The sequence below is a fragment of the Clupea harengus genome, chromosome 9, assembly GCF_900700415.2.
Source record: "Clupea harengus chromosome 9, Ch_v2.0.2, whole genome shotgun sequence".
NCBI classification, from domain to species: Eukaryota; Metazoa; Chordata; class Actinopteri; order Clupeiformes; family Clupeidae; genus Clupea; species Clupea harengus.
In genome coordinates, this window is record NC_045160.1 from 12,236,902 (window position 1) to 12,250,177 (window position 13,276).

The 13,276-nt window shown below is 42.0% G+C and overlaps 1 protein-coding gene across 1 annotated transcript; it reads left to right on the top strand.

Moving 5' to 3' along the window:
• Positions 1–575: 575 nt before the first annotated feature.
• Positions 576–10,848, top strand: LOC116221738 (von Willebrand factor A domain-containing protein 5A-like). Its single transcript, XM_031572854.2, has 18 exons — positions 576–1,041; positions 3,095–3,297; positions 3,824–4,046; positions 4,386–4,410; positions 4,492–4,555; positions 4,654–4,768; positions 4,957–5,132; positions 5,301–5,389; positions 5,510–5,654; positions 5,911–5,990; positions 6,124–6,238; positions 6,442–6,600; positions 7,010–7,113; positions 7,922–7,971; positions 8,653–8,787; positions 8,910–9,046; positions 10,409–10,532; positions 10,614–10,848. Exons 1-18 carry the CDS (start codon positions 999–1,001, stop codon positions 10,691–10,693), a joined length of 2,067 nt encoding a protein of 688 aa, XP_031428714.1. The 5' UTR covers positions 576–998; the 3' UTR covers positions 10,694–10,848.
• The last annotated feature ends 2,428 nt before the right edge of the window (positions 10,849–13,276 follow it).

Here is a 13,276-nt window from a genome sequence, read left to right on the forward strand (position 1 = left end):
GGAGTGATGGAACCATTTATTTTTAATTTATGAATGTCGTCTTTATGTCAAACAAATCCAAACAACAAAATCTCATACTTCTAAATTAGTGGGCCTAGTACTGTTTATTGATCATAAGGTTTTGGTAAACTGGATGGGTGAGTTGAGATGACTGATATGATGATTTATATTGACTATTTTGCATTGAGAGCTTCTTTCAGCCTTCGCTTATGTGCCATTTTTGGTTGACTAATATAAAACAAAATGGTTCTGCTGGTCATCCTCAATGAAATGGGTGTGCAGTGCAGATACTTGAAGAGTCAAAGGTATTCCACAGTAAGCCTATATTCTAAATCACTGGACCTCCACCACTTTTCTTTTGGCATCCCACAGATGTAGCCTACCAAAAGGTCTTGAGGGGGATGCTGCAGCTTTAAGTATGATATTCATGCAGTTGTTGACTCATATTAAGATGAACGGCTGTATTCTTTTAGATAAAATTATTTCTCCTTTGCTTTATTTCACTTTCGCTTTCGGTGAGGGGAATTGCGTGGAAATTCCATCCGGAGGAAACTTCCATTTGTAAGTGTATAGGCTATAGCTCCTGGTTACTGTAATGAAAGAACGACCGCTGTAATTTATCAAAATAATCTTGATTAAAGTCGGTACTTTGCCCGAATGACTTTGCAATACCATGACCAAAGTTAAATCGAAAAGGGCGACGTCTATGTTTGTGATAGGCTACTTATACACTGCGTAGGCTTTTTTTAAATCAAGAAACTGTTGATCTCTGTTGTTTATTCCGGGTTTGTCCCGGAGACGAGCACATTAGCCAATACAAGATGGCTCTAGTTTAGAGAGCCTGAACGAGTTTAGCAGGCTATTTCCTCAGTATTTGGAATGCAGGCGTGGTGTTAGACTGGAATGCTGATGCCCACTGTTGTATGTGAAATAAAAGGTCCCTTCGTAAATTTGTAGGCTTTGCTTCCACTTTAAAATTGAAGAGCTGAAGCGTCAACATGGTGAACTGCTGTGGTCTGGTTACGGTCAAGAATGAGCCAGGTATGTATGGACGTGGATACTGCATATTTTAGCTTACATTTTTGTGATGATCGTTTCTGATCGGCGCCTTGTGGTTATTCTGGACTTTACTACAAGGCTACTGTCTGGCGTAAGGTTTGTGGAAAACGGAAGCAGTGTCAGCGGTTTCGCCTATTTTAACTGCCTGCTTTCATTGGCCCGATATAAGATGAGGGTAGGCTATACGATAATAAAAGAAGAGAACCAACTAATAATAAATGAGTGCCAGCCACTCGAGGGAAGCCTGAAAAAGTATAATTAATAAAAGTATTTTAACCTATCGTTGGTGCAGGCTAAATTTAGTTTTCATACGTGAAAATAACTATAACAGCCATGTCCTACAGAAACTAAAACTGAAACTTCAGCAACGGAAGATACAGTAATTTCCCTACCGTTTCTTTACAGTTATTGTGGTAAACAGACACAGGTTTATCTCTGTACGAATCTTTTCCATGTTTTCAGACACTCACAATAACATTATGAGCCTGTCAAAACAAGCTTTGACGCTGATGCTTGCCCAAGGGATTAGCCTACATTGTAGCCTATAGGCTAGCCGTTTTGTGGATGTTGGTTATAGCATTCTAACTCAATACTTGGACCCCAAAAGATCTAAATTAAATAGGGCCCAGTTTGAAAAATCCCGATGTTGCCCTTGAAGTGGTCTGTTTCAGGTTTTCCATTGTGTTATGACCTATGTTTCATTTTCCCTTCCCTGGAAAATTCAAAGAAATGAATGGAAATCACCAGAATCTAAGAATCCCGATGAATGGCCTAAATGCATAGATGTAAAAATATCTTTTTGCTGTTCATTAAAATAATCTAGAAACAGGTGCCCTTCAGGCTTGTTCTGCAACACCTGTATCTGTCAATGCAAATAACCAGTTTCATGATAAAATGGGCAAGCCCATCTCTGTTAACTCTCCGCTAGACCAAGCCCATCTCTGACAGTGTTCCTGTGGCATTACAAAAGGAGGCTACAGCATTGAATTTAGCACACCTTTATTTTTCAGATACTGACTGGTAATTTCTAAATCCAAGCAAGGCCATGTAATAGCTAAAATTCCTCTGTTAAAATAATCCTGTCCATGCAAACACAGGTGAAGCAATGTCATGGGGTAATCTTTGGGTCATTCTGAAGCACCTACTGTACATCATGTATACGTATACAACACTTATGTCAATGTGGGAGTTGAGTTCACCCCTCCCTGTGCACACATAATGACTGACAGGCAGAGATGTTGTTTGTTTGGAACATTCCTAACTGCTTAACACAGCGAGATGATGGTGAAATGCTTACAGCTGATGATCAAACCCAAGACAGTCAAAGAGACTACTTGTTTTTTTCATCATGGTTACCAGAATGTAAGCACAGTTGGTGATAGTTTTCTAAAGCAAAAGCTTACGTCTTCGAGCAAGTTTAATTACTATTGTAGGTGAAATTGGTACCAGCCTCACATGGGAGTACCAGACTATGTAGGTACCTTACCCTGTGAGCAGGAGCCGGGTGAATGTGGGTGCAATTGTGTGTAAATTGTGATACCGAGATGCGGCTATTATCCACGCTCAGGTGGGCGTGGTTAAGAAATGCATCAGGTTACATTTTTATGACAGGTAAAGTCTGACTTAGGTTCAGGATGAGACATACGTAAGTTAATGATTAAAGTCAACCACAATGGACGAATTCCAGTGTACCTACACTATGAATACAAGTAACATTGCAAGCTCAGCTTTAAGTTTATTCGATGCAGTTACTAAAAGGCTAAATTAAAATAAAATTTATATTTTATATAATAGAGCAGTATGGTGTAATTATTTAATTTCATGAGGTACATTTTTGTCCGTAGCCAGTATAACATCCTGAAATTCATGTTGTGGTGTATGATAATGTGATAAGATATAAACATGCCAAGCCAATTCACCATATAGACCAATTTTTTTTATTTATTTTAGAATTGAAGTTGAATTGAAGTTTAGGTCAGTGCGTATCTCTGTAAAGATTCAATCAGTTTCTCGCGCACAAACTGTCCTCCTCCAGTTCCTCTGAAGAGCGTGGCGGTGGATGTGCGTGTGCAGGGACATGTAGCCACAGTGACCTCCACTCTGCTGTATGTGAATGGAGAAGAGCGCCCCCTGGAGGCTGTGTTTGTGTTCCCCCTACCTGGAGAATGTGCCCTCTGCCACTTCAGCGCCAAATTAGGAGACACAGAGGTGGTGGCAAAGCTGCAGGACAAACAGAAGGTGAGATGGGGGGGGGGGGGGCATTTTAATGACACTGATTTATGTTTACATGTGTAACTTAACAGCCTGACTACAATGTGTACATAGTGCATAATATGTAGGCTTCTATGTGACTATATTGGGAAGGCTGTATGCATCATCACTGACTACATCTGTGATCTGTGATGTACCTGTACCTATGAACAAAACAAATATTGATTCATCAGTGCATTATATGGAAGGGAAAAGGAAAGCAATGGATCCGATACGTGTAACTGAATACCGTACATGGATATGAGGAAAGAAAGTTTGTATATAATATATACACATGAAGTAATATTTAAGCATTTTCTTCTTTGTGTAATATCTGGCTGAAAGTAATGATTCATTTCGTTCTACATATGAATTTAATGATCTGTCCATACACTATCACCTGACTGGGTGTATATTATTAAAAAAGTCGTCTTTTGCCTTAATGTGAAATAGGTGTTTTGTAATAGTGACTGTACTTGATGTATAATAATGTTTATACTTCCCCTTGGTTCAGGCACGGGAGCAGTATGATGATGCGTTGAGCTCAGGCCATCAGGCTTTCCTGCTGGAGGAGAGTGATCAGAGCCCAGACATGTTCCAGCTGAACGTGGGCAGCCTGCCTCCAGGAGAGAGCGCTGCCATCACTCTGGTCTACATCTCAGAGCTGGCCATGCAAGCTGATGACGCCCTGCGCTTCTGTCTGCCCGCTGTGCTCAACCCCCGCTACACACCCCAGGGTGAGAGCCAGAAACCTGGAGGCTTGTGGTGAAGAGGCCTGTCATACCTCTACTAACAACACACTCTCTTTGCATTGAAGAACTGATAAGAGTTTTAAGATATAGCGCTCATCCTGCCTTGAAGACCATGCTCACCGTTAGTTAGCATCAGCGCTAAGCCTCCTGTTACTTTGATTTATGTGTGATTGGGGGCAGCGCCTGAATATTAGAAGCCAAAATTGTCCAAATGTTATTCTTAAAAACAAAGCTAGGCAAAGTTGAAGGTAACAATGATCCTTAAAATGTTCATAACACTCAGTTCATAACACAGTAGCATTTCCCCCAATTCTCTCCTTTCAGAAATGGACAGGAGTAAATGGCCACTGTGACATCATCCCAGCTGGTATGGTGCCCTACACTTTGGCTCTGAGTGCTCACCTATCCTCCCCCCAGCCCATCTCTAAAGTGGAGTCCAACTGTGGCTCTGGAGCCACTGGGTTTACCTAAACGCAGACAAAACACAGGCCACGGTATGGTATGCGGTGGGGGTCAGGGGACATGAATGTCTGTCTGAAGAGTAGCAGTAGTTATTTTGTATTGTATTTTATTCCTCTTCATGATCCTCCAGGTGAGTCTCTCTTCAGGCCACGTGTTTGATCGGGATGTGGAGCTGTTGCTGTACTACCAGGATGCTCATAACCCCACTGCCATAGTGGAGGGTGGACAGGACAGTGCTGAGCCAGGTGAGGGGTTGTGTTCTTCACCTGCTGATAAACTGCACAATTCTATGGAGCTCACTGATGTGTGGCTTTTGTTTTATCATAGGCTGTGGGTTGTAAAATAGTGTACCAAACTGATTTCATATGGCTTGATGTAGAAATTCAATCAAATAGATGCAAGTCAAGTGCCCTCCTCTCTGTTTCTCTCTTAGGCTCTTTGATGGGTGACCCTGTGGTTATGCTCAGCTTTTACCCAGAGTTCCCTGCTGCAGTAACATCCTCACTTGCAACTTGTGGAGAGTTTATTTTTGTGGTGGACCGATCAGGCAGTATGGACTGCAGAATGCACTCAGGAAAAAACGCAAAGATGCGCATCGAGAGTGCCAGGGTATCATGATTGTATATTACTATATTGCTAGAGAGTACCTAAACTGACAAAACCTGCCAAATCAGGCCTTGTCATTACTTCCTCTCTTTGGCAATATTCCACATTTGTCGCACATTCTTATCCATGGTAGTTTACTACTCAATCTAATCCCTGTTTTTACATCTTCAGGACACGCTGCTCCTTCTCTTGAAGAGCCTTCCCATGGGCTGCTTTTTCAACATCTATGGCTTTGGATCCCGTTTTGAAAGTTTCTTCCCGTGAGCATGCTTTCCCATTCATCTGTCTCACTTAAATATTATCTATTTTTGATGCTTCAGATTAGGTTTTGAAAAATTCAGCTTAATTCTTTCAATATGATGGCTACTGTCCTCTTGCAGGAAGAGCGTGGAATACAAGCAGAAGACAATGGATGAGGCTCTTCAGAAAGTGAATGGAATGAGGGCAGACATGGGGGGCACAAACATTTTGGAGCCTCTGAAACACCTCTACAGCCAGCCCTGCATTCCCAGTCACCCCAGACAGGTAGATTATCGGACACATCACTGTGACTCACCTCACCTTTTAGGAGTCTAAAAAGTCTGCCTGCCCTAATGAGCAATAATGAGCAATAATTGTGCCTTTAGCTGGTTAGTCCAATTCATTTTAGACCAAAACTCTGTTATGTTGGTACAGTTCAAAAGATACTACAAGAGGGCTAAGCAAAACTTCTTCCATACAATACATATTCCATACTGAATGTGTGCTCCCAGGTAACACATGTGGTTTCTCTTTTTCCTAGCTCTTCATTTTCACTGATGGAGAAGTGGGAAACACTAAGCAGGTTGTGGACTTGGTGAAGATGAATGTCAATTCTCACCGGTATGTGATCGGTCACACCACACAAAAAATTACCTCAACAGTGTTTCAGGTGTTCTATTAGTTTGTGCATAAGAACATTTTTCTAATATATATATAAAAAAGATATAAACTAACCTCCATATGATGTGTCCAGGTGCTTCTCTTTTGGTATCGGAGAGGGCGCCAGCACTGCTTTAATCAATGGCTTAGCCCAGGAGGGCTCTGGGCATGCTCAGTTCATCACCGGAACAGACCGCATGCAGCCCAAGGTAGGAGGGGATGGAACTTGTGTGCAGACAACTGGAGTTGATAAAGAAAGACAAAGAGAAAGAGATTCATTCACTACTGAGGGTGTTATTGTACTGAACAAGGATAGTACACTAAATGAACTAAAGGACTGGTGGGTGATGTGGTAATTTTGTTTCATTAATCCTCACAGATACTATTTGACTTTTCACACCCCTTCTTTCAGGTGATGCAGTCTCTCCGCTATGCACTGCAGCCAGCAGTGAAGGACATCTCTGTTGACTGGGACCTTCCAGATGGTGTGTCAGTCACCACTTTGTCCCCTCCGCTCAAAGTGCTCTTCCATGGCCAAAGGGCTCTGCTGTATGCTCAGCTCGAAGGAGAGGTGAGAGGACATCTCAGGCTTACCTCTCCACCAGTCTTGTGTAGTTATTTTGAACCTGAAAAGGTTATGGATAAATAGGCATTGCAAACATGGTTTGGAGTGAGTGGCTTTATATTTGTAGTCCCAGCCTTTTTACTCTGGTGACCATCAGTACACAGAAAATGTGTTTTGACCAACATGTCTCTAGGAGGGTTGTGATTTTTTCACATGTGTCTAGGACTGTTTTACCTTTGTAGACAAATTGAATTAAAAAGCTTCCCCATACAAACAATGGAGCAAGCAACACAAAAGGCTTATATATGCTTTGGATTTCTTGTTCTTTTTCCGTCACATTTTACATTTACTGGACTTTCAGATGCAAGATGATATAGTGATGACACTAACATCATACTGCATTTCCTGTTTCTAGAGCTCAGGGAATCCTGAGGGATCTGTGACAATACAGTACAACCTGTTGGAGGAGACGGTCAAAAACCAACTTGGCTTCTGTCTCAAACCCACAGGAGATACAGGGTGAACATGAGTTTTTGTTTGCTGTGAAAAAGAACCCTATTTCAGGAACTTAGATCCTTTTCACCTCTCAGTTTCAAGGGCCAGGGCTGATTTTGATTTTCATGAACCTACTGTAGTTTCAGCAACATTCTGGTAAGGGGTAAGAATATCGTAACAGTAATAAATTATACACTGTTACTGGTCTACCCTTGAGACTTGGCCTCACTAGAAATGCCAAAAAGGCACTAGAGAGGTACTAGCCTTGCTAATTATCTTAACCGAATTCAGTTATTTTCTTTATTCTGTATTAGTTTGTCAATAACAAAAAATATCAATTATCATCCGTTTAGTTTTCCAAACATTCTTTTTGAAAATAGTGAAAGATTCCAATGACACAACATGAAGAAAGAAAGTGTCAAACTAAATGAATTAAGGATTTTGAAAGCATAAACCCCAATCCATGATTAAGCAGCAAACAACTATATCAAACAGGTGTTAATGATCAGGCAACATAGAGCAGGTTGAAACTAAAATCATCTCCAAGATTCTTGGAAAAACCTACCTGCCAAGTATACTGTACCATGTATACCAAGTATACAGAGAATTGATGCTGTTTTAGAAGGCAAAGGGTTTTCTGTGAACTTTGTGTGTTGGTAAAGGTACAGTCCACGATTCTTTCCTTTCACCTGAATTGTGGGTATACCTTTGCATTTTCAATTTACAGCAGTTGTCTCCCAAGTACCTAAAACCTCTCCATAGTATTTTACATGTGAATATGTTAAATATATACAGAGATGTTGGATCTCTCCTGGTCTTCCCCACACTGCAGAGAGACTCTCCACCGGCTGGGGGCTCGGGCCCTGATTCGCCTCGCTGGAGGTGGAGGAGAGGGCAGGAGGGCCAGAGGGCGGCGGCCCTGAGAGAGAAAGCTGCTGCAGCTCAGCCTGCAGTCTGGAGTCAGCAGCACACACACCGCCTTCATCGCCATCCACAAGGGCAGCGGGACAGGCTGTGCAGGGATCACTGCTCCGCAGAACCATTACCAACCCCAAGTTACAGTGGGTCTCTTTCTATGCCTGTGTGTCTTTCTGATCCCACAGTGTTACTATGCTGAAGATAATAACTTACAGGTTTCTTCTGTTCACATTTGATTTCTGTTTTGCCAGTGGTCCCATGTGGACCTATGCCATGTGCTGTTTCAATGGCTTCAATGGCCCCAAGGGCCCGAATGGCCAAAATGGGCCCCCAAATGGCTTCCTATGGGTAAAATGTCCTCAATGGCTCCTATGGGTGGAAGGATTGCAATGGAATAGTCGTAAGTGTTCAGCCTGTTGTGGTATTATCTCCTCTCTTTTTGTAATACGCTCCACACATATCAATACGTTCGCCCAGCTGATCCATTTCCAGGGTCTTGCTTTGCTCCATACATTTGTCTGTCGCAGTGTGTTTGTAGATGCACTGTTGTACTGATTTAGCAAAGCTGAAAAGACGAGTCAGGGACAAAAGCTATTTTTAAATACATTGTGTGTCTTAACATTTACATGTGTGTCCATGTAAAAGTATGTGTGTGTCTAAATACTGTCTCTGAATTGTTATGTATGAATGGATTCATTTTTAAATTTACATTTATTCATTTAGCAGAGATGTTTGACTGTGCTATGCTGGATGAGGAAGACGGGTTTGATGTTGTCCAAGGTACAATCTTCAATTGAGTCAATTGTTTGATGTATATTTTCCACATATAATATTCTGTAACATTCATATTTGTTTATCTTGCTGCCTATTTTCATCTGAATTAATGTTTCTTTGGCTTTTAGAACCAGAGTCCTTCACAGATCCCCTCCTTCAGCTGATCTCACTCCAGAAAGCCTCGGGGTCATGGGAAATGGACTCCTCAATGGCTAAAGTGTTGGTGAAGTCAGATGACGATTTGGCCAAACTGATGCCATTGGGGGTAAAAAGTGGTCCTATATTAATCATCTCAACAAGCCAAAGAGCTACAGCAATCATATAATCATTTTAGGAATGTTGAACCTAGTTATGCATTCTGTCCATAAAATAAATACACCTATACATGACATCATTCAGTCACGTGTTTGTGTTTTGATGCCTTGTTTTAGTGTTTAAATGAGCCTGGAGGACTGCACCCCTCTGGACATCACGTTCAGTTTAAAATTAGGGGACACATTGGTTTTGCTGTAAAAGGTGTGCTTACATTTTTGTAGGATTTCCATGTCTAACCGCAAAACTGAATAGTGAGTTGCCCAGGCGTCAAATTAGAATCACAGTTGTGTTTACCTCCCCATCACATGACCATGCCCCAACAAAATGTATTTGAGGATGTTATAAAAAAGAAACAGTTACCAACAAAAATACCTTTTAAAAATAGTAAAGGGAATTATTTGTGTCTACTCTCATGCATTTATTGGCACAGGAAGATATTCAAGTTAAAGTAACACTATGTAACAATTCTATCCTAAAATAACAGCTTGAAAAAATTGTGCCGCAACAATTACTTTTAATATGGAGAATGACCTCCGCCATTGCCATCAGGGATCTGTAGGTACATTACTGCGGTCTGTAGGATTTCTGGAGCCGCCGGCCCTTTGTGTCTGAGCATGCGCGACTAGGATCGGGTAGCGATTTCGATTCAGAGCTAGCCATCTTTCTGCTGGATTAGTAAGTTGTTTATTTGCTGTCCTGCTTTGTCTTGTCTTGCACTTGCTTGATGTTTGACTGTGTTGGCAAAGTTGTTGACTCGCTAGTTTGTCATAAACGAGGAAAGCAAATTTCAACAGGTTTCGCCGCTAGGGGAGCCCCAGGCCAAAAACTCCTAAGTGCTGCTTTAAATAAAAAAAATGTAATGTATTTTTTATATTCTGAAATTGATCTACAGCGTATACGCGTGTGTTTGATTGTGTAGGAGGAGGGATTATGTTCAGGAAACATTCGAGAAATGCGTCAGTTATTTTGTAGCCTAATTAATATTCTATATTCTGATTGATTGATTGTGATGTCACACTAGGGAGTTTACACTAGGGTCTATGAATTTATTTTTGGTCCTGAGACTGCAGTCGGCTCGATCCACGTAACCCTGGGGGTACGCGTACCCCACTTTGACAATAGTGATATTTGGGTATTGCATGTTTAATTGCCTTCATGTATTTTTTTTAAACACTTCATTAGGTAGCTTTTGTTGAATCGTCACCAAAACACTTCACCCTAGATCATCAAGGAGAAAGCATATTGCATTTTACTGGATCTTATACAACTGTCTGTTTCCAATTCTGTCATGACAGTTTATGTCTGTGTTTAGGCAGACAAGGCTGTGTGGGCTACAACTCTGGCTCTGATTTGGCTCTATGGTTCGCGGCTGGAGGCCCGGGATGAATGGCAGTTTGTAGCCATGAAGGCAGCATCCTGGATTCAAGCTCAGAAAGGTAAACTTGTCTCCTCTCAGTCTTTGTCAGTCTAAAGACGTGTGTGTCTTCTAGTTCTCACATTTACCTTTTGTGTTGCAGTGGGCTGTGTGTCTCAGTGTGTGCAGGCTGGAAATGCTCTGCTGGGATGCCAGGTGCAGCAGAAGACCCTGGGGCTCTGAGGTGACCATACCTGTCCTTCTGTAGAATGTGTCATTAATTAAATGTGACATAAACACATCGAACTCATCACTGATTCAGATGACAAATTGTAGTCTTGACCAGAAAGTTTCCTGTATTTGTTCCCAATAATAAAATATTTGTTGTGCTTTCCTTAGTTCCTTAGAGACTCTGTTCTTACTTTCTAAATCTACTTGCCAATGAATATGTGCTTTGCCAGGATGAGTAATATAAAACAAAATGGTTCTGCTGGTCGTCCTCAATGAAATGAGTGTAGCGCAGATCCTTGAGGAGTTAAAGGTATTCCACAGTAAGCCTATATTCCAAATCACACGGACCTCCTTTTTTAATATATAGCGCCAAAACAATAAAAGCGTCTCAAGGCACTTTACAGAGCAGAGCCTCAGTACGTAAGGGGGGGGGGGGGGGGCTCTGGTGGCAGAACGGGAACATGCCAGATGAATTCCTATATGTATCAGGATGAGCATGCAAGTATAAGTGAGGTATAAGGTAAATGTACATACAAACATACAGTGGCGTTTCCACATTAGGGGCACTGCCCCAACAGATCCAGATGGCGCTGTGGTGCAGAAAGCTTAATACATCTCTGCTTTGTGGCAAAATATATCTTATTTTATTTAATATGCAAAGTAGCTATTCAATTGTGAATGTGTGTGGTGCGAATAAACTAGACTCACAAGCATTATAGTGTTGTTTTGGAGTAATTTTATTTGTGTGTGTTTCTGTGTTTGTGCTTGCACTGTGAAATGCTGCTCTTCGCTGGTAGTAATATACAAATATATACAAATATACAAATATACAGTATTGATAGTATAACTGTGGCAAATACTATGAGCATGAGCAGCAATATTGCTATTTAGCAGTAGGTAGTGCAGATATGACCTAAGTATATAAAGTGCAGGTGAAGTACAAGTGATGGTAGTAGAAGTTATGTACAGAATGAGGTAAGAGGCATGATGTGATATAAGTATGATGAATATACTATGGACAAGATATGTATATAAATAGATATAAATATGGATACAGAGGGGGGGAGTACAGTCACTGGAGGAAGGTGTTTGAGGGGGTAACCAGGTGGGCCATTACCTGGGTGCAGAGTTCAGCAGGGTCAGCAGCACTGATTCCTCAATGGTGGGGAGTGAGGAATCAGTGATGCGTTGGGAAGTTTTCACCACCCTCTGGAGTGTTTTTCGGTCCACAACAGAGCAGCTCCCATACCAAACTGTGATACAGTTGGTGAGGATGCTCTCGATGGTGCAGCGGTAGAAGTTCACCAGAATCTGAGGAGATAGATGGGCCTTCTTCAATCTCCTCAGGAAAAAGAGGCGCTGGTGTGCCTTCTTGACCAGGGTTGAGGTGTTAAGGTTCCAAGAGAGGTCTTCAGAGATGTGGATACCCAGGAACTTAAAGCTGGCGGCACGCTCAACCTCCGTCCTTTTGATACGGATGGGGGTGTGTGTGCCACCTTTGGTCCTCCTGAAGTCCACAATGAGCTCTTTGGTCTTCTTGGTGTTGAGGGACAGGTTGTTGTCTGCGCACCACTCCGCCAGGTGCTGGACCTCTTCCCTGTAGGCCGACTCATCGTTGTTGCTGATGAGGCCAATCACTGTTATGTCGTCTGCAAACTTGACAATGGTATTAGAACCATGTAGGTGAGCCAGGACCAGCCTCTCGAAGCACTTCATGATGGTGGGGGTGAGTGCGACGGGGCGGAAGTCTCTAAGGCTCGCTGCAGTGGAGTGTTTTGGCACCGGCACGATGGAGGTGGTTTTGAAGCACGTGGGGACAACTGCTTGGGCCAGTGACAGGTTGAATATGTCAGTCAAGACCTCAGTCAGCTGACCGGCACAGGCCCTGAGCACGCGTCCGGGGATGCCATCAGGGCCAGCAGCCTTACGTGCATTGATCCTGCTCAGTGCAGCACACACATTGTAGGTAAATGCTAGCACAAAGACTGGTGTAGAACAAATACATGACAGTGTGGTGGGGGTGGGTGGGTGTAGGCTGAGGGTTTCTGCAAATCGATCAGCTGGATAGACTGGATTGGATGAGTTTTAAATTCAGATGTATTTGATTTATAGCATGACCCTCAGTGGTATTCCAGGTTCAGTCTCATTTCCATTACTTTGCATATTCTCATGGGAGGTGTCTTAGACAAGGACATGGAGTGATGGAACCATTTATTTTTACTTCATATGAATGTTGTTTTTATGTCAAACAAATAAAAACAACAAAATCTCATAATTCTAAATTAGTGGGCCTAGTATTGTTTATTGATCATAAGATTTTGGTAAACTGGATGGGTGAGTTGAGATGGTCTTTGGTGGTGGTGGTGGTGGAGGTGTTTAGATTAATGGTATATACCCTTAGAACACTGGAGTAAAAGGTCTGCACACTGTTCATTTTCGAATCCATAGATGGATACAGCTGGTTGCTGGCGGGATCACCAGGTACAGTAACCATTTGTTTCGTTGTTGGAACATGAAAATACTTCTAAACTTGTATTGATTTATATTATGTGTCATTTTTGGTTGACTAATATAAAACAAAATGGTTCTTCTGGT

Excerpts from the sequence above, each read along its gene's own strand:
- LOC116221738 (XM_031572854.2), top strand. The coding sequence starts at position 999 with ATGGTGAACTGCTGTGGTCTGGTTACGGTCAAGAATGAGCCAG. Across the intron at positions 4,411-4,491 it reads GACAGGAGTAAATGGCCACT|TGGAGTCCAACTGTGGCTCT; the intron begins GTGACATCATCC and ends CCATCTCTAAAG. Across the intron at positions 8,788-8,909 it reads CGGGTTTGATGTTGTCCAAG|AACCAGAGTCCTTCACAGAT; the intron begins GTACAATCTTCA and ends TTTGGCTTTTAG.